The 26884-nt window shown below is 38.8% G+C and overlaps 1 protein-coding gene across 1 annotated transcript in view; it reads left to right on the forward strand.

Annotated features, from left to right (window-relative positions):
* The window catches only part of sema6e (sema domain, transmembrane domain (TM), and cytoplasmic domain, (semaphorin) 6E), a gene marked incomplete at its 5' end in the record, with an annotated part of 62478 nt that extends 38427 nt beyond the window's left edge, over positions 1-24051 (forward strand). The window contains 2 exons of the mRNA XM_048153125.1: positions 6045-6197; positions 20015-24051. Coding sequence (XP_048009082.1) covers positions 6045-6197; positions 20015-21291 — 1430 coding nt within the window. The remainder of the gene's footprint in view (positions 1-6044; positions 6198-20014) is intronic.
* Positions 24052-26884: the final 2833 nt, after the last annotated feature.

Consider the following 26884-nt stretch of genomic DNA (forward strand, 5'->3'; position numbering starts at 1 on the left):
TAATGCTACTGTGCATTCTCTCTGCGGCTACTGTTAGACAGTTGTTGCACACTGCAGTAAGCTAGATCGATATTAGGCATGGTAAAACATGGTACTCGCAGTAAATCAAGAAAACGAGATTTAAACAATAAGACTTACTGTGTTGAGCTATATAACAATAATTTGTTTTCTGCTGATGAATTTACCCAAACAGTTGCTCACCTGTCTAATAAAACACATAATATGTTAATATCTTTGGTGTTTCCATGGTTTCTACAAAATAAAACTGGAAATCAAGGGTAAAGCGGTTATGATGTCATTGATAGGCAACGGTTAAAATTGATTATTTCTCTGGATTATTTCTATGGAGTTGTGCATTCTTGGAAACATTTGGGATAATGTAAGTACACAAGTCAACCAAATAGGTCCCACTTTATATTAAGTGGCCTTAACTACTAAGTACTTACTTCAAAAAATAAGTACAATGTACTTATTGTGTTCATATTGTATTGAAATACACTTTTGCTGCTATTGACGTGGGGTACGGGTAAGGTTAGGGAAAGCTTTGGTGGTATGGGTAGGTTTAAGGGTTGGGGTAAGGGTTAAGGGATGGGTCAACAGTGTAATTATAAATGTAATTACAGAAATTCATTACAGATGTAATTACATGCAGGTGTTTTTAAAATATAAGTACAATGTAGAAACATGTATGTACACAATAAGTGCATTGTATCAAATGATTAATTTAAATGTAAGTACATAGTAGTTAAGGCCACTTAATATAAAGTGGGTCCACAAAATATATAAAATTATTCTGTAGTTTTTGGATATTTTAATCAAATAATCTTACATATTGTGCCTTTAACAATAATAATAAGTTTTATTTATATAGTGCCTTTCAGTAGCTCAAGGACACTTTACAAAACGAAAAAGATAACTGCAATAGGGAAGACAATAATAACAGAAAATAGAACACACGGAAGAGAAGAATATTACAAAACAGTAGATTAAAGCAAAGATAATACAAAGACAATAAAAGTGGCATTACAAAGAGGTAGCACACAGCAACATAGATTCATGCATAAAAATACAGAACACTACTTAAGAAAACAAATGGGCTTTGAGTTGCGATTTGAAATCAGAAACATTATTAATGCAACAGTGACTGGGGGAGAGAATTCTAGAGTTTGGGTGCGAAAGCTCTAAATGATCTGCCCTCCGTAGAAGAGAGGCGATACCCAGGGAAAAAGAGAAGGCCAGATTCAGAAGACCAAAGCGATCGAGTCAGGATGTAGGGGAGGAGCACTATTTTGTACTTGATAAGGAAGGAAGGAAGGAAGGAAGGAAGGAAGGAAGGAAGGAAGGAAGGAAGGAAGGAAGGAAGGAAGGAAGGAAGGAAGGAAGGAAGGAAGGAAGGAAGGAAGGAAGGAAGGAAGGAAGGAAGGAAGGAAGGATTACGAGAACACATGAAGGAGAGGAAGGAAGGAAGGATTACGAGAACACATGAAGGAGAGGAAGGAAGGAAGGATTACGAGAACACATGAAGGAAGGAAGGAAGGAAGGAAGGAAGGAGAGATTACGAGAACACATGAAGGAAGAGATTACGAGAACACATGAAGGAAGGAGAGATTACGAGAACAAATGAAGGAAGGAAGGAAGAAAGGATTACGAGAACACATGAAGGAAGGAAGGAAGGAAGGAGAGATTACGAGAATGCAGGAAGGAAGAGATTACGAGAACAAATGAATGAAGGAAGGAAGGAAGGAAGGATGGAAGGAGAGATTACGAGAACACATGAAGGAGAGGAAGGAAGAAAGGATTACGAGAACACGTGAAGGAAGGAATGGAGGATGGAGAGATTACGAGAACGAAGGAAGGAAGGAAGGAAGGAAGGAAGGAAGGAGAGATTACGAGAATGAAGGAAGGAAGGAAGGAAGGAGAGATTACGAGAATGAAGGAAGGAAGGAAGGAAGGAGAAATTACGAGAACGAAGGAAGGAAGAGATTACGAGAACACATGAAGGAAGGAGAGATTACGAGAACAAATGAAGGAAGGAAGGAAGGATGGAAGGAGAGATTACAAGAACACATGAAGGAAGGAAGGAAGGAAGGAAGGGAGGATGGAGAGATTACGAGAAGGAAGGAAGGAAGGAAGGAAGGAAGGAGAAATTACGAGAACGAAGGAAGGAAGAGATTACGAGAACACATGAAGGAAGGAGAGATTACGAGAACAAATGAAGGAAGGAAGGAAGGATGGAAGGAGAGATTACGAGAACACATGAAGGAAGGAAGGAAGGAAGGAAGGAAGGAAGGAGGATGGAGAGATTACGAGAACGAAGGAAGGAAGGAAGGAAGGAAGGAAGGAAGGAAGGAGAGATTACGAGAATGAAGGAAGGAAGGAAGGAAGGATGAGGAGAAATTACGAGAACGAAGGAAGAGATTACGAGAACACATGAAGGAAGGAGAGATTACGAGAACAAATGAAGGAAGGAAGGAAGAAAGGATTACGAGAACACATGAAGGAAGGAAGGAAGGATGGAGAGATTACGAGAACACATGGATGGAAGGAAGGAAGGAAGGAGAGATTACGAGAATGCAGGAAGGAAGAGATTACGAGAACACATGAAGGAAGGAGAGATTACGAGAACAAATGAAGGAAGGAAGGATGGAAGGAGAGATTACGAGAACACATGAAGGAGAGGAAGGAAGAAAGGATTACGAGAACACATGAAGGAAGGAATGAAGGAAGGAAGAAAGGAAGGAGAAATTACGAGAACGAAGGAAGGAAGAGATTACGAGAACACATGAAGGAGAGAAAGGAAGGATAGATTACAAGAAGGAAGGAAGGAAGGAAGGAAGGAGAGATTACGAGAACACATGAAGGAAAGGAAGGAAGGAAGGAAGGAAGGAAGGAAGGAGGGAGGGAGAGATTACGAGAACACATGAAGGAGAGGAAGGAAGAAAGGATTACGAGAACACATGAAGGAAGGAAGGGAGGATGGAGAGATTACGAGAACGAAGGAAGGAAGGAAGGAGAGATTACGAGAATGAAGGAAGGAAGGAGAAATTACGAGAACGAAGGAAGGAAGAGATTACGAGAACACATGAAGGAAGGAGAGATTACGAGAACAAATGAAGGAAGGAAGGAAGGATGGAAGGAGAGATTACGAGAACGAAGGAAGGAAGGAAGGAGAGATTACGAGAATGAAGGAAGGAGGAGGAGAAATTACGAGAACGAAGGAAGAGATTACGAGAACACATGAAGGAAGGAGAGATTACGAGAACAAATGAAGGAAGGAAGGAAGAAAGGATTACGAGAACACATGAAGGAAGGAAGGAAGGAAGGAAGGATGGAGAGATTACGAGAACACATGGAAGGAAGGAAGGAAGGAAGGAAGGAAGGAAGGAAGGAGAGATTACGAGAATGCAGGAAGGAAGAGATTACGAGAACACATGAAGGAAGGAGAGATTACGAGAACAAATGAAGGAAGGAAGGAAGGATGGAAGGAGAGATTACGAGAACACATGAAGGAGAGGAAGGAAGAAAGGATTACGAGAACACATGAAGGAAGGAATGAAGGAAGGAAGAAAGGAAGGAGAAATTACGAAATTACAAAAACAAATGAAGGAGAGGAAGGAAGGAAGGAAGGAAGGAGAGATTACGAGAACACATGAAGGAGAGGAAGGAAGGAAGGAGATATTACGAGAACACATGAAGGAGAGAAAGGAAGGAGAGATTACAAAAACAAATGAAGGAAGGAAGGAAGGAAGGAAGGAAGGAAGGAAGGAGAGATTACGAGAACACATGAAGGAAAGGAAGGAAGGAAGGAGAGATTACGAGAACACATGAAGGAGAGGAAGGAAGGAGAGATTACAAAAACAAATGAAGGGAAGGAAGGAAGGCAAGAAGGAACGTATGAGAGATTAAGAAAAAGAATGGAAGGAACGTTTAAAAGAAAGGAGACAAGAAGAGAAGGAAGAAAGGACAGAGCAAGTTTAAAGAAGGGATAAATGAAGGATGTGAGAGATCAAAGAAGAAATGAGGAAGGTAGAAAGCGAGGTTTGAGAAAGATCATGGAAAAAAGAAAGAGAGATGGAGGATGGCATCATGGCATTGGGCTGTACTGTCATGGATGTGTGGGACGCTGGATGGCTGGATGTCCCTGTGCTCCTCTCCATCTGTGTGGTGTGAAAGAGCACACAGTGGGTGCACACATTCAATGAGCATTCCCACTGCTTCATTCAGCCACCAGAGCTCCTCTTCCAGCCACTGGAAATGACATGGCAGTGCAGCTTCTCACCTCACGCTGAGACAAAGCCTCCCACGGCACCTCGGCATGGTAATTAGAGCTCTACCTGCATTCAAGAGGAGTTATTACATCCTCAGAACTCTCGCCGTCTTCCCACTGTGTGATAAAGCCATCCCATTGTGAAAGGTGGACGAAAATTCCCACAATGCACCACTGTTTTCCGACAGCTCTTTTCTTCCGGCACCCTTTAAATAGAATGGAAACGGAATGATAATAAAAGCATCCCGTGTGCCAGCCCCGAGCTCCCCTGATGAGCGACCACTGTGTGGCACAGATGGCAAGATGACAGGCTTTATTTAGAGGTGGGCAGGCAGGGGATGGGCTCCGCGCTTGGCCCTGGTCAACTGGCTGCTGCTGCTGATGAGTACTGTGTGCCGCTACATTAAGCATTAGTCCGGTGATGGAGCTCCTCGCAGCAGCCTGAGCCCAAGGACAACGAGTCTTTCAGAAAGAGAACTCCGCAAGGTCGCCTGTACTTTAAGTCGCCCAGGAATGAGGAGAGCTAAATCTCCGAATCAGACTTATGAGGATATTCTCAAAGTATGTGGTCCGCAAGTATGTTTAGGATCAGCATTGTGGGGGATGGACGGAGAAGGGAGGGGAAACTGTTCAAAAAGAGGCTTCTGTGAGATTAGCTCAGTTCAGATCAAATGCCTCCAAGTTTCGATTCTGCCAGCTCTGGGGTTGGAAATTCATGTGGTATCACACAAAAACAAAGAAAATGTAATATTGATTTTGCTGCAAGACAATGTGTTTTGTTTTTTCATGTTTTACGTGATTTGTACTGTGATTTCTATAGCACCCTTTATAATCTATTCACCTTTATAACTTCTGAAATCTTTTTACTAAGCTATTTAAAGGAATGGTTCACCCAAAAATGAAAATTCGATCATCATTGACTCATCCTCACGTCATTACAAATCTGTATAGTGTTCTTGCTTCAGTGGAAGGCTAAAGAAGATTTTTTTTTTTTTTTTTTTTTGTCCAATCAGTGGAAGTCAATGGTGTTCAATGTTGTTTTCCGTGTTAATGTAGTTCCATTATATATACTAAGAATATTTTGAATTAGCTTTTATTTTTCGATTTTTTGTTTTCATTTTAGTTTTAGTTTACGTTTGAGTAATCTTAGATTGTGCTTTTGTTATTTTTATTAGTTTATTTTTTAATATTTATTTTTATCTTTATTTTTAGTCATTTTGGCACTTCAGTTTAAACTTATTTTAGTTCAGATAATTGTCAAGGCAACATTTCTAATTTTCATTTAGTCTGAGGTTTTTTTTTTACATTTGAAAAAAATAATAGTTTTAGTTTCATTATATGGACAAAAAAAAAAAATAATAATCTCCTTTAAACCCTAAAATGAAAATTCTGTCATAATTCTGTCATCACTCTCATGTTGTTCCAATCCTGTACGATGTTATTTCTTCTATGGAAAGTGAAAGAACGTATTTTGAAGAAAGTTTCAGCTGTTGTTGTCCACAATGGAGGTCAAAACAACCACACTGGACCCCATTGACATTCATTGCATGGACAAAAAACACTGAGACGCATTAAATTATGATTATAAACAACATTGTACAGGCTGTGAATGACATCAGGGTGAGTAACTGATGACTGTTTTTTGGGTGAACAATCTCTGATACTGTACAAAATGGAAATATGCTGATCTAATATATTTAAATGGATGTTTTCCTGATTTAAAATGCATATTATGGGTATTTCTGATAAGTAACTTTGCCTTCCAATACAACTACAGGAAAGACCTCACCCACAAGCGCCAGCACAACCAATCAGGGGCCAGCTCTGCCTAAAGTCAAGGGTGTCTCTGAGACAGGTACCCACCCCGAGGAGGGGAGGCGGGGAGGGCAGGGTTCTCCTGACTTGGAGCCAGGCAGTGTGGAGATGGAGGGTAAGGGGGTGGGGAGAGGCCCTTGGCCCATTGTCTGTCTTCTAGCTTCCCTTTATCCCAAGTTTAAACTTTTCTAGCGCTGTATTGGATTCCGCTGCATGACCCCACAGCTTCGCACAACACAAAATACACTCGCAAAGAAACAAAGTAAAAGAATCACAAAGAATCAAAGTAAAGTGCACACTCACACATAAACCGACTTTGAGATGCAAACAAATTCTCTTTCTTAAAAAAAACCTTTGAGTCAAGCAATCTGCTAGTCTGTGCTCATCGCGTTCGACTTTCCCTGTTGTTCCATCTAGACAAACAAAAAGAATGAATCATCTGCAGTCGTCTTTGTTGTTTTAATGCATTTAAGTCTGCCCTACATCTCCAAAGGTACTTTGTCTGGTTTCCACTCATGTGTGCCTGGCTGAAGTTTGCGAGAATGCAGCAAAATGATCATAAATCCTGTTCCTGCCGTTATGATCATCCACTCAGCCTGTAATGAGAAGCACCAGCAGTCGATAAATAAGCAGCAACTACAAACCCGCGGGCAGACGCCACCTGATAGAAATTTTCAGCGTGCAATCTATTCAGCCGCTCGGTCAAGAGCAGTCGCATGCTTGTGCAATCAAACGACCTGCAGACAGGAGAGGTGCGGTGGTTTATACACAATTCGCCTTGTATCTCCCTCTCTTCACCTCTCAACTCATCCCTCAACTTCTGTATCCTTGTTGATGGGGGGTAATGTGTTGATACACACAGAACCTCAGAGGGCTGATGGTTTTTCACACCCGGCCTCAATGTGACATTTAGTCATACTGATTAATTTAAAATTATACAACCGTTACTTCCAGTCTAAGCAACAGTTCCTTGTCTGTTTTCAGCATTTCAAACCAGAGTATGTGAGAGGTGCAGAGTGGAGTGCAGATAATTTCACATTCATTAATTTAGTAATGGAATCTAATTTTAGTCTACAAAAATATTAGTTTGATGAGAAAAAAATATAATATAGAAATAATATCTAAACAAATATTCAAACATTCTGTATATTAAGATGCTTTTGTTTTGTTTTTGCGGAAAGAGAATATTCACAGTGTGACTTATCTTATTTTAAGTTCATATGTGCATTTGTTTCATTTATGTCATGTATTTGGGTCAATGACGTGACGGGTAATTTTTTTGTCCAAAGGCCTTAATAATAATAATAATAAACAAAGATAGGACATCCAAAGTATGTAAGGTAGTACAACTAGATCTCTTTTATTGAATCCAAAAGGTTTTAATTATATTTTCCTACCTATAAAGGTATTTTAAAGATTTTGAAGTGTCAAAAGGTCATTCGGTTTAACCATTCAAAGGCCAATACAGCCATTTCATTTGTGATTAAAACATCTTAAAATGTGATGTATATATTTTTATTCTGGCATGATTTTATAACATCATAAATCAACATTGTTGCAGTTGTTGCTTTGTTATGAGAAAGAATGTCCGGAAAAATGAATTTCATTGATGTTATTCGGAGTAACCAATAAAAAGGATCAAGTAATGCTTTCAATATCATGTGACAGGATGTGACATCATTCAATGACACCTGCAAAGGACCACATGGTCATGAAGCAAAGTAACTAACTCTCTTTTAACTATTGAAAAATTCATGTTCACTTGCTCATATGCATGTCCCGAAACATCAGGTCATTTGGTACAACCGCTATAAAACATGGAAAATGTTATAATATTTTAAAAACTTGTACTAAATATAAAATGTTTAATTTGTCCTTTTGCTTGCTAGCTAGCTAGATAAGCCTGTTTTAACCAAAAGTGTCATTTGGTAAAACCGAAATTGCACCGAAATGACTTTTTGGTAACAAATTTTGTCCGTCTTGTAAAAAATGACAAAAGCTGTGTTAATTGATTATAAAAACCACATAATCTCATTGTTAACACTTAATAAAACTTCAAAATGAATTATATGTCCATTGTTTATTTACACTTTTAAAAACCTTATTCGTCAATGACCCATATACTGATTAAACTCATTAATAGGATGCATTTGGGTGACTTACCTAATTCCTCTAGAAAAGTGCTTCAGTTTACCAGTGTTCATTCACTGTTCAAATTTGGCTCAAGCGGTTCAGCCCCTGGCATTATTGACTTTGGTTGGATCATTTGAAACAATCATATTCAATCTTAGATTTTTCTTCTTCATTAACATTGTTAGCATGCTCAGGTCAGTTATTTGAGCTTAGTTAAAATGTCATTTGCTAATGATTCAATCTTTGCCTTCATTCAGTCTGCGTCATTAGGGTTTATTTTAGCAAGCAGGGTCAGAGTCAAGCGATCCATTCCATTCCTACGAACTTAGGTAGTGTTGTCTTAAGCATGCATGGTTGAATCTCTCTCTCTCCCACTATATATATAAAAAGAAAGCGATAATGATGTCTGCCGAAACTAAATCTCTATTTGTTCTGAGGTGGCTGCTGCCTAGTCCACGCTGCTCGTTAATGTTATTTTAAACACACCTTCTCACAGGTCATTCACACACTCGAAAAAGTGCTATGATGGCAGGAACTCTGGCCCCTAGATAATTTGCGTGAGTGTTAGAGGACGGACTGCCATGAGGGGGTGGGCGGATTCTGAAACTCATTAAAACACAGTCGAAGATGAACTGACAATGAACTCCGGCTGAACTCCGGGCTGAAGACGCATTCGGTCCTGCAGAGATGCTATTAATACCGCAGCAGGAAGAGAAACCGAGAGAGACTGAGGTTTAGGGAGTCAGCGAGGGATGGAAACATGTTGAAATTGGGTGGAAGACATTGAGGCGTTCACATCGAGGAAGTGGAAAGATAATGGAAAAAGACGGAGTGAAAAATCTGCTGATTTTCAGTCCAATCACACACCCAAACAAGACTCCAATAAAAAAAATAAAAAATCCACTCAGTAAAGGCAGGTGTGGTAACGGTTTTAATCGACTTTATAGGAGCTCTGCTCCCGAAAAGAGCAAAGTGACGTCCTTCTCATTAAATCGTTTCACTTGTAAATGTCACAGTCAGCCTGCTGCCCATGTAGCCAGAGCCAGGTAATAATGTTCATCACCAAAGGTCACAAAAAATGGATCCTGTTTTCCCCAAAAATTCTCCTTTATATCAACCAAACACATGCCCTCACACATGCAGGCTCGACACACACAGGCTAGTAAGTAGTGCACACAGACACACGCTAGTTATTTCTAAAGAACTGTGGGCTCATACGGTGCTCGAATCCATATAATGCGCTTCCTAAAACCCTCTGCCCCCCTCTCCTTTTCCTTGCCCCCTCCCTCTCATCCTCCGGCCCTTCTGACTGGAGAGATGTAGTGTTCTGTTAACCTGCCTGTTTTTTCAGACTAATGCTTCACCTTCTTATGTTATAAAACCTTCCTTATTTTCCCCCTCTGGGTTTAGTTTAGAGTCTCGTAAAGCCTGAGCGCTGTAGTCCGACTCTAAGATTATTGCCTTCAGCTTTTTTAGTTCTTCTAGAACTCTGTCGCCCTTTTTTTATCTCAAATAGTTCATAATTTTCTTCTAAGGATTAGAGATACTTGAACTAGACATGCAACTCAGGCTTCAGAGTGAGACTGTATAGAGTTCGATTGCTTCCCGCATGCTTGTTTTGTTCGCTTCTCTAAGGTTGTAAGATCTCGAGCTGGACCAGCTGCTCGCTTCCCTTGAGTTTTCGCATTTGTTTTCCTATCTGCTTGTGTGGTGTGTCAACAAGTATGTTTGAAACCGCTGCATGAATCTAACGTCATCTACGTTTGAAAGCGCATCTTCCGTTTGCTTAAGCAAAGTCGCTCTCTAGTGAGAAATCTGCTTTTTTGGCTTTGAATGCATGATGCATCGAATTATGCATGATGTTTTGAAATGTGATATTCTATAAAATGTATTGACTTCTGTGGATTCTAAAGGTCTTTTCACATGATTCGCATCAAACTTATCTAATGCATTGAAGTCTACACCATTACCCCCGACACTGTCTTGCAATGCGATGCTCAGACTTGTTCGCTGCTGACCTTTTAAAGCACAGCCCGTGATTACTTGACAATTTGCATGAGGTATCATTACATAGACAGTATTGTCATAGAAATTAGTTATACAGCAACCTCAAAAAACATATTTTATGTTTTGTTATTAATTTTTAAATTTTTAAATATATAAAATGTATATGATATAAAATGCCTTTTTTTATTTTATTTTTTCCGTTTTCTTATAATAATAAAACAATTGCTGGGACTTTTTTTCTAAGATCGAATGCATGTTAACTTGTTCGTTTGCTATCATATATTACCATCTAATATTTTTTTTACTACCTAGAAACCTCTTAAACCGCTCCAAGACTATATTCATATAATTTTCTCTTGGAGGTAAAGGTGGCGCATGCGCTTCTGTTGAGATCAAGCCCTGATGCGAGTTATGTGAAAAGGACTTAACAGATTTTTAATTGTATTGATATATGAGATATATTTTAAGAAGGATGTTAAACATGTTAAATACTATTTCCATGTCAATTCCTGTCAAATTATGAACAAAATGACTTCATAAAAGCTTCTGCAGACTCTATCAAATACTGCATTTAGGGAACAAGAGCGCTGAGCTGAAAATGCTAATCCATTTAGGCTGAATATTTTTCCCATTTTCTCATTTCCTGCGTTCACGGGTTCAGACGCGCTCAATTATTTACTTTTGTTTGCTGTTCTCTGTGTACCTGCTCATATTGTCAATTATATTCCATCATGGGATGAAGTAATACTCATCCGTGTTTAATTTTCCAACAGATTTTGCACTTCTTTGTGGAGATCAGAAGATGTCAGTCACCTTTTGACTGAATTAATTTGCTTTCATTTCCTGGTATTTGCTTGGGTCGAGCTAGATAGAAAAAGGCTAGATTTCAACTTCTCATGGCCTTCTGTAAAGCAGTCTGAAAAGTCCTACAGACAATGCAACAGGAGTGAACTTGCAAAAGCCTCTCTCCTGAGACCCTACAGACATTCAGTTCTGTTTCTGAAGGCTGATCAGCTACTTCATGATATACAAATTCAATTTGAAGCTTTTTAAAATTAAAGATGTTAAATCCCCTGCCCTGAGCTGCACAACTCTTACTACTACTAAAGAACCTTTTGATTCAAAAAAATCAATACCAGTTGCTTGAGCAAAGCCTTAAAAACACGTCTGCCTAATTACAAGAACTACATTGCTCCCAGATGCAGGATCTTGGTATATCCTGTCTATTCCACTTGCAGCCAGAGAAAAAAATTTTATGATAGCATTGCTACTTTCACATCAGAGTAAAAGCACTAGAGGTTAATTGGGTATTCAAGAATCAAGACTATTGAATACCCGCGAAAACCATAAGCCCATAGGTGTAATTTTCAGTGGGATGGGTGGGACATTCCCCCATCACATTTTGTCGATATTGTCCCCACCACTTTTTTTGAAACATCTTGTGGCACAGATGTACTTAGTACAAAAGAAACATCTCCATTTGATTAGCAGTTTCTTCATTTGTGTTAAATAAGAGGCGATTTGGCGCTAGAATGTGTTGTTTTTGAAATCATGCTGAGTGTTCGTTGCCGCTGTTATCAGTGGCGGAAGACAACATTGCTCTCTTGGCTCTTATGCACACAAACAAGCTCTTCAGTCTATCGCTTAAGGCTGTTGCGGAGGTTCTTTATTCAGTCTGGTGAAATCACAAAACAAAGTGCACACAAATGTGTCTCTGCTCTTGATATACAATCACTGATGGGGAAAAAAATAAACTATTCAAGGGTGGATTAGATCCCAGAACCTCTAGCATGCTTAATTTCTACCACCTGTCCATTAGGACATACAAATGTTTATTCACTAATGTAAATACTCTAAATAACTAACAATATATTGTATTATAGAAGATGTAAGGATGAAACTTGTCACATTAAACATGAGTTCTGCATATGCCTAACTCAAATAATTATTAAAGTCTCCTAAATACACAGTGAGTGATGGCGAATAATACTTAAAATCTACAAAAATACAGGTTTCAAAAGTGGGTTTTTGAAGCGATGCCATAGAACAACAATTTTGGGTTCCCCCAAAGAACCTAGTGAACAGTTCTTCCCCAAAGAGCCAGTCTTAGTGTTAAATACATTTTAAAAACCTAAAGAACCTTTTGTCCAGTGGAAATGTTCCAGAGATGCCAGTAAAGAACCTTAATTTCAATGAGTATAGTCTCCTTACAGATGAGATTCTACCCCTTCCTTTTAGCGAAAGCAGACACGCACAAAAACAGAGAAGCTTAAAACCTACATATATAGTCCCCAAGGATGAGGCTGTTTTCTTCTCGCCTTTGTTCTGGGATACAGTGCATAAACTGAACAACAATAACCCATGGAGCTCTTTGACTCCTAGTGTCCCACTATCGCAAATGCCTGATCTATTCAGTGATATCAAATTTATGGTGCATAAAAACTTCCATTCCCGAGCCTTTCGCAGGCAATCAGCCACACACAGGGCGCAAAAGAAAAATAGACCAAGAATGCATTTATAGAAACAAATGTTTTTGTGTGAAAGAATTATAGGCCTCTTTTAAAGAGGATGGTTCACACAAAGATGGAAATTCTTTCACTGTTTACTCCAAACCTGTATGACTTTGTATGGACAAAAACATATAAAACATTCTTCAAAATGTTCTACAGAAGAAAGAAGGTCATAGAGGTTTGGAATTGTAACAACATGATGGTAAGGAAATGACAGAATTTTTTATTTTTGGGTGAAATATGCCTTTAAGAAAAGAAAACCCAAATAAGCACACAGCATTTCATTTAATGGTGTTATACTCATAGGTGATATTTCATATTTGTTGAGCTTCACGAAAAATGAAATTCCTAAAGACTTTTGATAAAAGACCCATCTAAATGTCATTTATATATAAATTTTTCATTAAAAGGTCTTCATGAGGCAAGTTTCTCTATATTTTACAGATAAACAAGCACCAGGTTGAGATTGTTTGTATTGCACATGGAGACTTTATGCTGCTGCTCTAGCAAAGGTTCCAACAACTTCAACTAATCTTTTGAATGAGGCCAAAACAGAAGCGTTTTTTAAGTCATTATTATATAAATGGTGATAACTGAATCTTTACAGTATTTCTTTCATCTTAAATGAACATGTTAACTTTGGCAGCTCTAGTGTATACACACTTATATTAGAGCAGAGCTTTGAGAGACTGCTTAAAATTCTGCTTTCAATTAAACATGCTTTTTTTGCCCTTCGGCATTCATAGATGTCTCCAGCACTTCTTTCTCCCACTCTCCAACTCTTTGAGAAGGAGTTACTGGGGTTTTGACAGAGGCCTACACAATCCCTCACACAGCCGAAAGGAAGATTGAAAGACTTAAAGTTTTCACCACTGAAAAGCTGTCACTCATTTCTCTTCACCACTTCACTCTATCAACCTCTTTTCTTCTCACCCACTCTTACTCCCAGTACCATTCATTTTTCTCTCTCCTATCCTTTCTCAATAAATCTGTCATTCTCTTTTCTTACAGTAGTTATCTTCCTCAGTTCTCTCTATCCCTTTTTTCTCCTTTTCATGCTCGTTCTATCTTTCTTTGAGTCAATGAGGAGTTATTGGATTTTTGATGAGGCCTATGCAATCCTTCACACCGCAAAGAAAAAGTGAAAGCACCTTTCCTCTGTTCTCTTCTCCATACCTCCATCAGTCTCTTTTATTCTCACCCGCTCCCATTTTTTTCTTTCTTATCTTTTGTGTATTTATTTTCTATATATTTGGGTTTTTTATTTTATTAAATGTTCTCTTTCATTTATTTATGCTTTTAAATAAATGCTTTAAATTTTATATATATACTTTTTTTTTACTTCTCTTTTTTTTACTTCTTTTCCTACAATAGTTTCTCTCCATCCTCTATTCCTCTGCTTTTTTATTATCTGGCTGATTGTCTTTTGGCAAAGTGAGGTCTGTCTGTATTATGTCTGTCCCTGTTCTTCACATATTTATGCTATATTTAGCCTCTGTTCTGCCAACTTTCTTTAAAAGAAAGATAGAGTATACGCCGGAAGCCAAAAACTCTCATATGTCTTTTTTTTTTTTTTTTTTTTTCACTGATGATCATCTTGTTTGCATGGCCCTGAAAATAACTGACCCGATTACAAAGTCAACTAGATATATTTAAAGTAGCACTTTATCTATTGTATTTATTTATTTATTTTCCAGTTTTTGTGTCAGTGAAAACTCTACTATTCCATTGTTAGCTTAAATAATCTGCAGTGCTATAAAGTGTTAGCATATATGCAGCCTGGTATTTTATTTCGATATTAAGAAATTCATATTAAGATTTGATATCTTATTTGTTTGTTTTTTTAAATATTGATATATTTCATATATATATTGTCATTGTGTGTGTACCAGTATATTGTGCGAAAAGCTATTGAGTCATGAAAGAGAACTACGAACCTGTTGTGACACTAAAAGTGTGTGCATGTGAGTCACCCATCATGTACCATATGCCAGCCCTCAGTGCTTCCCAGGGGCCAAAGACCTCAGTTTATAGACCAGCAGAGAGCAGAAGAATGAGTCAGAGAAAGATAAAGGTCCCTTATATTATTCATAACGTCTTCCATAGTATATTTGCACATAAGTCTGTTATAGCTAGAGAATGAAGCAAACTCAGGTCAATTAGAAGTTTTTTTCTGAGTTGTATAAAAAGTTTAAACAAGTCAGTTATGGTGACTTTTTCTCACCTTTAGATAGTTTTCTTTGTTAGACTCAGGGGCGGCGCCAGCCGATTTTGCCGGGGCTTCAGCCCCGAATGTTTTGAGTCAAGCCCCGAATCTTTCAGGTTTGAGGTTTCTTAACAGTGCTGTCAAAATACCATTTTTCTAAACATATCTCTCTATTAAAATATGTTAAACAGTTCAATACCGCTTTTCTACAGTACTATCCATACATACAGCGTTACCGGTAGCGCTTTCTCTCTCTTCTCTCCGACAGCGAGTGGTTCACGCACACCGCAGTTGTACAGAGACACGCCTCCTGTCACTCACTCAGAGCAGCGGCAGGCCTCGAGACTCTCTTTCGGTCCGGTTGAAGGGTTTTTGTTATGATATAACAGCTGATAATACAACTTTGGCACATTTGTTAGCTAAACGTTCATTCAGTGTTTCCCATTAATGACCAGGTGCCACCGTTTCATAATGAACCGAAAATTTAAAACATGTAAATGGTCTCTAACGTTGTATTTTGCCAACGAACTAAAATCGAAACCGTGATATGGCTTTGTGCCTTTATAAAACAGCAAAATACAGTGATTAAGTATATATACCTACAGTCTATGATATATACAGTCTGTCTGCGCTGCAAGTGCGCACATTTGCTCACGCGATCAGCTGGTGATCAAAATAAAAGCTCAAGGATTTAGGCCTATCTTAGAAATTAGTACAAAAGTCTTATAATTTCTAATAAAAAGTGTCATTTATTTAGAGAGCTTTTTTTTTTTTTTGCAATATATAGATATTAGTCATATGAATAATTATATAGGCCTAAACATTATTATATTATTATTTCATTGTAATAATTGTTTGGCATCCTAAAACACCTAAAACGATGTAGACACTATATCACAACTAAAAAGATGATACTACAGACTAAAAAGAACTAAACCCTCTTTCATGTCGAGGTACAATGCTGTTTCTTTGGTCAATTTGCACACTGTACATGGATTGAAGCTCTTAATTTTGAGCTTCCAAAGTGCCCCAGATTGATGCATTTAACCTTAAAATGTACTAAATTTTCTTACGGGGGAGCATTCCCCCGGACCCCCCTAGAGGAGGTATACCTAACAAACTTTTACAAATTAAAGTGCCAAATCATGTACACTTTATGAACTTTACTCAAGCTTCTTTCATGTCAGTAAAGCTGTTAACAGAAAATTAAAATGTCATTGGAAAAATATAGATTTGGGCTAAGCCCCGAATGTTAACAATGTCTGGCTCCGCCCCTGACTTAATTTAATAAAATGTATTTTCTTCTTAGTCCGATTCTCTTTCAGAAAGCAAAATTTCAAAGCATAAGATGTGTTTATGCAAATCACATGTGAGCAAAACTGTCCCCTTATTGGTCAAAGTTCACCTTTCTACATTCCTCTACATCATCCATCAAGATGGATTGACAAGTTCGCTCCGCAGGGTTTTTGTGGCTTTAGCTGTCATGACATGCAAACACTATACGAATCTAGCCTTGATTCCTGCTCTGACTGATAATTTATATATATTTGATTATATTTAAAACAAATAAAATTTATAATGCAATCAGACCAAGGCTTCACTGGGAAAGCATTCTTGTAACGCATGGAGAAGAGCAATTACTCAATTAATTAAAGATGAAGAGGTGCTCTTTGGTTTTCAACCACAAAAACTCAGAATCAGACACTTCTGCTTTTTATATAACACATTTCCCATTATGAATTTTGATACTGCTTAGTTTGTTGGTTTTGTTGGGTCAGATTGCTTTCTCACTTTAACCGAACCATCCCAGAGTTTTTCAGTCGGACCGAGACCACCTCGTTCAGGGGCCCGTACCATGATGGTAGTTAAACAAACTCAGGGATACAGGATTAGTTTCTAGTTGACAAAACCAAACCAGTTACTATGGCGATGAACACTGCTAAAAGCCAAACCACTTTCATGGTGCCTAAAACTCAGGGTTGGTGCAAACTAAACATCCTAGCTAGCTAAACAGACTTTATGGTATAGGCCCCCGGGCAATCTCAGAGTGATTGTTTTAGTGCAGATCCGAGCATGATTTCTGTGTTCGTTTATGCCTAAAGGAACCAAACTAAGGCAGAGAAAATGCACCAGGTTCCGAAACAAATGCTCCAAATAAGCCAGGTGTGAAATCTGCCTTAGAAACTCCATCTTATTTATTAAAAAAAAAAAAAAAAAAGTAAAGAGCTTCCAATAACTGTGAGACATGCACACTGGGCTACTCTTTCAGAAGTTTACTTGGCTATAACTCATTCTGGTTTGCATCTATAAACAGTTAGGGAGAAAAAATTACAGTAAAGAATTGAGTTGGCGGGAAGCTTTCCTTCTCCTATAGCTAGCATAGCACAGTTGCTGCTCAGCTAATGTGTTTGTATTGATGCCTGAAGGAAGATTATCCTTGTTTTTCTCACATAGTTATTATGCATTCATAGTTGTATTTTTGCTTGCAGCTGCTAGAAAAAGCACAATAGCATCTCTCTCCCGCTCTCTCCCTAACTCGATAGCTTGCTAACGGTGGTCCACCCACTCTGTTCTTACACAGTGTTGTGTTTGCCATTGCTGTTCGCTGACGTGAGCATCAGTGAGACTTCGTTGGCCTTGCCAAAAGTCTTAAGCCGGTATTGCTTCACATCTTTTAAGCTATCTTTAGTTTTGGCTCTCTGCAATCTGCAACAAATGTTTCCCATAAAGATCCCCTGTGGTGAAAATCAAGTTTTTAATGTTTATATGTCTCTGTGGTGTTTTTAATTTGCTTTAAGACAAACCATGTGCAAATTCATCAGTCAACACCATTGCTGAGTATTTTCTCTTTAAAACCGCAATGAACCAAAGACGGTCTCAAAAACACGTTTTGAAATCGCCATTGTTCTCTACATTACAAATATGTTGCAACCAATTCCATCAACTTATGGGCGGGCTTTAGCATATCATTAACCATGCTGTACAGCTGGGGAGTCTCATGAGAAGCCAGGTTATCCCGGTATATTTTTCTGTTGATATGAAAAATCGTGTAGATTTAGGAATATGGCGGTTGTATGATGTATATTACGATGTTATGCCTTTCTCCACTGACGTTCTAAGTTGTTCAAAGCGTTTCTAAGGATACTGATTTTTATAAGGCAGGCTGAGATGGTGAACAGCAACATGGTTTGTGCAACATTAGCAACACACTATTAGGTGTTTGATAACGTAGTCAAGCGAAAGGCTAATCATATTAATTACCATTACGTGTCTGATGTTGTAGAGAGCGATACATAAAACGCATTACCATTCTGATACATCGACTTGTAGACGAGCCTGTATAATTCACTCTTCCACTTCTTCTTCTGAATCAGTTTCTGGTTCAAATATAAATGGCTGAATTAAACCAGTATTTCCACTTGTCATTGTGCAGAATTTACTAAAGTAAATTTAACAAAGTGAATCAGGTATTCTGAGCTTGTGTGATTGAGTGGAGGCGGGGCTAATATGCATATTTATTGATCCGTGTATACTGAATGAAACAAGGGTGAAGAGTTCCATTCAAGCTATTTTATGGGTTGAAGAAATTTGAAGAATATGTCATTTTGGTGATCAAAGATGAGTTTTGAGGGATAAAATTATTGACTACAGGGGGCTTTAAAACATTTTCATTTGATAAGATAAAGCTGTATTAAATTTGCTTGCCATTTTGCAAAGTGTTCCCACACTTATGAATATCTTTTTAATAAAATAAAAAAAAAATTGTAATTCAAAATAAGACTCCTGTGGCTTTAAGTTCCTGTAAGTTATCTTTGATTAGCCAGTCACAATTAGCAAATCTTTAGCAAATCATACACTGCATTTGAAATCAAATACTTCCCTGCTATATAATATGTAAAAAACTGTACGCCAACACAATAGTATGTCTGAATGCATAGTATTCGAAAACAGTAGGCGAAAAGTCTACTACTTCCGGCGAGATTCTGAAGTGTGCATTCATAGACTATAACATGAGGCCATGGGAGAGGATTTATGAATGGCAGTGAAGCAACGCAACTGATGCTGGTAGGTCACGTGACAGTAACAACATGATGGATGTAGTACATCAGAATTTCATTCATACTATATAGAACATACTTAATACTGGTAAGTAAGTTCAAATGCAATTGTAGCACCTACCTACACAGACAGTATGCGATTTCGGATGCAGCAATAGTTTATTTCTTTATTTTCATCTATCTATCTTGCTTTCACCTCTCTTCACTTTCATGATGTGTCACAATTTATGTCCCACCCAAACTTTCAGTTTCAATAGGTAACACATCAACACTGTAAAGGAATATGTGCTCTTTAAGTTATTTCACAGGGTTTTTGAGGTTATATTAAAATTAAGACATAATATTTAGGTTCCTAGCAGACACTTTTTTTTACCAAAGCAGCTTACAGCTCAGTGTAAAATATCTCTCTATGTAAAATATCTCTAACAGCATATTTTTCCATTTACTGGCGCTCTTATAAATAAGAAGAAACAGAAAGAAATACAGAAAAAGGAGAAAAACAAGGAAGGCTGACTGTGCAGATGGCAGTGGGAGTTACTAATTATCTGAGCGTGCACATGTTAGCAAAATCACCTCTACCCTCAGCTCATTAAGACCGTAAGGTGGTCTGTGCATTCATTTTAATTTGTAGTCACTGAAAACATCTCCATGTCATTTTCGCACCACCTTAACGCCATATGCAGCTCAGTGTAGAACAGCACAATCAGCTGTGAGTCAAGCACATAGCGCTGCTGCTCTTGAGACTGTGGCTAATGAGAGAACCACTTAGCTCCCTCCAAGACCATTAGCAATTGTTCTTGAGGCTCTCGCATTATTTGATGTTGAACCAATGAGCATTTGCAGATTGATTCAGAACAGCCCGCTCAGCCAGCGCTCTGCTTTGTTTGTCAGCAGTTTCTAACATGAATAGAAGTCTACTAAGAACTCTGCAGTCTCGCTCACTGTTAAAAGCTAACCTCACTGGCACCTCGCTGTGTCTTTACAGTGCACTCATCTTGCTCTCTTCCCCTCTCTGCAGGAGTGCGCCGACCCCCTGAGGTAGATAAGTCCAACCACAGTGTTCACTACACTCTGCTCATTGCATGTGTACTGGTGGCGTTTGTCCTGGGAGCTTTCCTCTCCGGATTCCTCGTTTCCTGTTACTGCAACCACAACGTTAACAAGACCAAGAGGCTGTCGAAAGATCCAGAAGCACCGATCCCACATGCTCTATCCCTGCGCAGCCTAGCCAAGCTAAACGGCTTGCTAGAGAGCCAAAGCAAGGATGACAAGCTGGAGGTATCCTCACCCAAACTCTACAACTCTTTCTTTGCTAATGGAAAAGAGCAGGCACATCGCAGGAATGCCCACCATGCTGCCATGACAGAGCTCATTCACCCACATCATCACCACTCTGCTGAGCTCTCCGGCCTTCCCACTCCTGATTCAACGCCAGAGCTCCCAATCAAGAGTATGAAGGCCTTTAAGAACCAGTGGGAGAAGAATCAAAACTGCAATAATGCTAAAGAACCCAAGTCCCATAACATGGGAGCATCTCGGCCAACCACTGGGATGCAGCATCAGATTTTCCCCTTCTCCCAAGGACTGACCAACGGACAGGTACTAGGCGGCTCTGCACACATGGAGGAACGCAAAGTCCACAACGCAGAGCGTGTGGTAAGCCAGCCGTATCACTGCTACCCTCACAAGATTGTGGACGTCACTTCGCTCGATGAGCTTCTGAAACACATTCACGAAATCAACGTGGCCACGGGCAAGAGTCCCACTGTACTCACCTCTTCCATGTCAGCTAACGCCGGTCAGATGGCGTTCGCAAATCGTGTACAGCCACATATCCCAGAAACAGAGTCTGCGCCGTACTACAGTTCCTCCACGCTTCCTCGGGACAGTCTCACTCGCCGCATGGACGTCCCACCAGAGATTCCTCCCCATCATCAGTCCACCTTAGAGAGAGTGTCCCGTCATCCGTCACAACGTCACTCTTTGATAACCACCCCCAAGATGCCCAGCGGGGGCGTGGTGCCACGGCAGCACAGCTTCAACCAGCGCAGCCCTCATCAGCCCCTTCTGCTCTCCCGAATGAACTCTAACGGCAGCAGTTCAGGTTGTGATGTACGGCACCCGCTCATCCCTAACGGATACCTAACTCGCCAGCATAGCTACAGCGAGCAGCCAGAAGTCCACCGTGGAGCTATTGTCCGTCGGACAGCTTCGCTCAAGCCTGACGTCCCACCCAAACCACTGTTCATCCCTGCTAGCTCGCCCGTCAACCAGGCAGGGAAGTTCAACTACTGAACAATGGAGAAGAAAAGCCTGTGGTTTTTCGTAAAAGGCTACGTGACCTCTCAAAATTAAGAACAATTGAAAGACTGGACAAAAAAACTTGCCTTTATGGGTGAAAGATTGGCTGCCAGTGTTGTCGACTTTACATTTGAACTATGACCTGTTTTTCTCTGTTTCATGAATATATTTGTACCATATTGGTATTGCTCAGCTATTGGCCATTAGGAGGGGAGGAGTAACAAGAGTCCACATAGATTTAGGCTGCCACAGTGATAAGTGTGTGGCTTTACGGTGTTACTTTGGACTGTCTAGACAGGTGTCACTGATCCTAAACTCCGGACCTGAACTTTTATCCGAACAAGTGTAAACACCTTGTTTGATATTCTGATATTTCTTGCTTTGGCTTAACTATTCTGTTGATGTAGAGTTGATGAACTGTGCTGATCCCAATTAGAAATGTGTATATATGCATGTGTGTGTGCGTGTGTGTGTGTGTGTGTATATATATATATATATAAAAATATATATGTATGTGTGTGTATGTACATATACATACCCAGTGTATGTATGTAGATTACTGAAATGGTTTAGCCCCCTCAACAAGTTCCTTCGCCTTATTTTGAAAGCAGATGTGCTGTGAAATGCCCACACAACCTGAAAGAGATCTCTGTAAAAACCATAAGCAATAATATTCACCCCATCCTGTCCACTCCAGTGTAATGCAGCTAGACATCTCAAACTCAATAAAGTTAAAATTCAGATGATTAAATGTGGCTAGAGAAACAGTTACATCAAAATGCTTTGTTCCCAGTGAGATCAATCGGCCTTAGTGTTATGAAGGAGATGTATGTATATACCTAAGAGGAATGTATTCTTTGTCTATACGCTGCAGAATCAGTGTGAGGTGCTCCAGTATTTACCCTCTGTCTCCTCTGTTAAAATCAGTTAATCTGTGAAAGTGAATCAAATTTTTTCAATCTTCTACAGTGGAATCATTGAACACTGTCCTAACCAGGTGTGATAAAGTGATTAAAGCTATCTCTACTATATAAATCTTGAGTCCAACCCTGACCACTTGCTGTTTTCTATTATATATAGCCCCACCCACAGTGAAATCTGACTGGTCTATACTTCTGCTCCATTTAGCGGTGTTTTAAACATCAAATACCTGCTGATTGGCTCTAAATGTGTCGCGCAATGAAGCGGTTTGACACACTGAAACTGGTCACACCTGGCTAGGACACCGCAAGTCGAGAACAAAATTATTTCTTACTTTTGTCCTGAGTTATTCCTATATTATGTTAAAACAAACAATGTATCAATATTAACACTAAAACTGTTTGTGTAAATAGATGAACAATAACTAGCCAAATTTTAATTGTGTAAATTTGTGCCTTATTTAATATGATGTGTTATGGGGGGTTGGCGGCAGAGTGGGAGAGGGGACATAAGAAAAGGGCAAAGAGGCCGTCATTTATCTTTTTATTTTTAACATTTGTATTTTTTTTAAGCTTGGTTGTCTGTATGTGTCATAACTATTGTAGATATATATTTCTAGATACTTTTGATATCCCCAGGCTGTGTGAGGCTTTTGCATTTGGATCAGCATCTACATAGTTTTCCCTCCAAAGAGATCTATCTATCTATCTATCTATCTATCTATCTATCTATCTATCTATCTATCTATCTATCTATCTATCTATCTATCTATCTATCTATCTATCGTTCTATCGTTCTATCTATCGTTCTATCTATCTATCTATCTATCGTTCTATCGTTCTATCGTTCTATCTATCTATCATTCTATCTATTTGTTCCAATGTTCTGATGTTCCACCGTTCTATCGTTGCATTTTTATTTATCCATCGCTCTATCTATTTGTCTGTCTGTCCACCCATCTCTCTTTCTGTCTGTCTGTCTCTTTCATGTTTTCTTTCTTTTCTTCTTGTTTAACTCAACACCAGTTTAAGAAACCCCTGCCCTCACAGAACTGATGGGTTTGTTCTGAGATGTATGAAGTAAGATGTAAGATGAACTTTTACAATGCAGCATTCAGATCTTACGTTTAATGGCGAGAGTGAGACTTCTTAGGCTTTGCACTCTGTTTGGAGGAGAGACTTCTGCGTGTGTGTGCTTCATGAGGAGACCATATCAGTTGGCTGTAGTTCAAACACAAACCTCCTTTTGCTTTTTCTCAGTACTTCAGTCTGGCAGAGTAACTCAGAACAGTTCCTCTCCTCAAAGTCATCTTCATCATCTTATTCTGTGATGTGTCTGCTTTTGCATAAATTCTTGGTGCTGGTCTGAAATACAGTTTTTTTTATCATGTACACTTGAATGAACCTTTCAAGTTGGCTGCCTGTAACTATGTGCTCTGTTGCCCCTCACAAAACCAAATGCAATGTCACATTTTAATAGATGGCTACCGCATCATATGCATCCCAGGTGGAAAATGGACTGAGGATTGAATCCCTGCATCATACTCGACGGAAAACCGGCGCGAGTAGACTGAGTGGAAAGAGACTGGAGTAGTTTCTTTGAATTTCTATAGATATTATGATGGAAAGGGAACTGCGTGTGTCTGTTTTATCTGCTTTAACCATTGAGGTTTCTGTTATTGCACAGTGTAAATACAGTCCTGGAGTTTCCCAGGATTCAGTGCTCTGTTATGATTACTATTGGGCAAAGCCCCATGGATTCTCCACCTCTGCTTTTATGGAATACTGTTGTATTTTCCTTATAACAGAAATAAATGAGAGATCATAACATGCACATTGTTTTAATGATTGTGTGGTTTGGTCTTACATGCTTTTTTCTTATTGTTCGACATGCACACTCCATGATGGCTTCCACTTTTTAGAAGGCTTGTTAAATTTTCCTTCAAAATCAGTTTTTTAATGATTATTTTTTTGCCACAAAATAAGTAAATAATCATGTTTGGGTGTAGTCAAGGAGAGCCAGGGGTCTCATGATGTAAAACACAGCTGTTTCAGGCATTGTTTGCCAACCCCTGCTGTACTACAAGAATGCAACGGATGATGTTTGCCGTACAGCTCAAGCGCCAAACATGACTAATCTAATAGCCAATTAGCTCCTCTTGGCCCTTGATTTGAAGGTGAATATATATTAAAAGAGACTGCTCATTCCCATCCAGCCAATGAAAGCAAGGCAGAATCTGATCAGTTTCCCTCAGTTACTTGGGAATGGAAAAACACTCAACATCCCATACCAGACTTTATTTATCCATGGATTTATGTAGTGTTAGGTAATTTTGCAATAAGTTATGATTTTCTATCATACTGCTCTATGTGGTGTTCACTTGCCCTCTTTCTATCCATAAAGACTCAGGTGCAGATAAGTGGCTCTGGATTCAGGCAGCGGACACACTAACTGCAGGTTGTCTGACAGGTGGAGCTGAACAGTCTCAGTTATTACCCACAGTTCTTAGTTCAGTACTCATCAGGTGTCATCAAGAGCGCTACTACCTGATATCACCCCCATGAGAATCATCAAATTCACACCAGAATACACTTTCACGTCTCCTGGTTTTTCCTCCATCACTTTAGCCCTCTTTCACTTTCATTGGCTCTGTTTCTCTGGCTGGTTGTCAGAGCTCAGAGTGAGAGGGCATTAGAGAAATGTATTCTGGGAGATGGAATGAACGGATTTCATCTTAGAACTGTCAGGAGCAACCGCATGTTTCTGTAGATAAAATCGCATGCATTTTGTTGTTCAATATGTAGAATTTCATCATAATGGGAGGAGAACCGCTATATTCTGCTCATTGGATCTGAAGGAGAACAGGACCACACAAAAAATGTTGTGCCCTTTGAATTTTAGCAATGACCCTAAACCTTCTCAACATCTGCTGTTCACTCTACCTTGAAAGGTTTTTGTGAAAATGCTGTAGTGGTTTGTAGTGAATAGTGATATATTTGGCTCCTTGAGTTTGTTTGTCAGCATCTGTTTTTTTGTGTTTCACAATAACACAGCTGAAAGGATGTATACAGAACCGTGTATGACAATAGACACTGCTGACATTGCGACATGCAACTCTGCTGACTACATATGATTGTGTGATTCTCTGTATGTGTGTGTACTCATAGGCTCATTGTGTAAAATGGGGCACTATTTAGCTGTGGATGGATAACATTATTTTGCCCCTTGTGGAGTGTGGAGGCTTTTCTGGTATTGATTAGTGTTGGTATCAGTGTCAGAAATTAAATTCTCTAATATATGCCAGGTGTATTTTTTTAATATATTTTCCCAATATGTTCTTCAGCTAATTTAATGTGTCATATTTTTGTCAAATACATAAATTAATAAATTCATTAACTTAATTTCTCAATCTGAATAATTGGACTGAGAATTTATTACCTCTTACCCATAAAATTAACTCGGCATCAACATATTTTATGTGATATGTGCCTAGAACATAAAATAGATAGAATATATTAAAAACAAAATCAGGTGTTAAAAAATAAAAACAGGAATTTACTACATTTTTGCTTCATTTCTGACATTTCTGGTATCTTAATTCAAGGAAAAAGTAAATTAGTAAATCCCCGTTGTGCTCAGAATGTTTCATATCTCTTTTTTTAAAGAGTTTTTTATCTTCCCTTCTCTTTCTCAGTATGCTTTCTTTTACTTTTGGGTCTGTTTCTAATATCTTTGAGATCATCTTGAAAGATTAGCTGATAGTCATGGTTATGATATTGCTGCCGTGTTTGGCATAAATATACAGTGCTACACTCCTTCGTTTGCATTATTTTTTATTACAAAGAGATGGATGGTTCTGATATTAATATGCCTCCCATTTATTGTTTTTTATTGTTTTCTGCTGAGAATATTGGTTGTATCATTCATGTTGATAGATAGTATTTACTGTAAATGAAAAACATTAAAAATAGCCTACTCCAGCGGTAGCTTTATGAAATTGAACTTGCTATTTTAGTCAGGAAATATATTTTTTGCTGAGGTCTTCCACGTGATGTTAGATATTAAACAGACCCATCTGTGTTTCCTCAAACTGAGTTTTTTTAATGTTCACCTTCACTTATGTTCTATATAAGGTTATCAATTCATGTTATACAACTACAAGCAACATTGTATTGAATCACTCAACTGATTTGTTCAAAACCTTTGATTCGTTCAGTAAAGTAACTAGTAAGGTGTCTTTGACTTGAAGCAGCGCTGCACAGGCCGATCGGTGTATGACATCTAAGTACCCCGAGAGCGACTGGAGGTATGGAGCCGTCTGATCTCTAATCGCTGTCTTGCAATGATCGAACATGCATTCTATATGAGTGGGTCATTCATTCATTTAATCAACTGATTCGTTCAACAATAGGGGTGTAATGGTTCTCAGTAAAAAAAGAAAAATAATAAAATCGAAGTCTTCACACGGACGGGTGCTTCAATCTATGGCTTAATGCTCTTGCGGCCAGAAACTCTATTCGTTCCGGTGAAATCACAAAACAAAATGCACATAAACGTGTCCCTGCTCTTGATATACAATCACTGATGAACATCTTTGGTTTTAATGAGAAATAAAAATGACACAAAATTACACAGAACCTCTGGCACGCTGAACAAAAGTTCTACC

The sequence above is a fragment of the Megalobrama amblycephala genome, linkage group LG13 (genome assembly GCF_018812025.1).
Source record: "Megalobrama amblycephala isolate DHTTF-2021 linkage group LG13, ASM1881202v1, whole genome shotgun sequence".
In the NCBI taxonomy this organism is placed as follows: Eukaryota; Metazoa; Chordata; class Actinopteri; order Cypriniformes; family Xenocyprididae; genus Megalobrama; species Megalobrama amblycephala.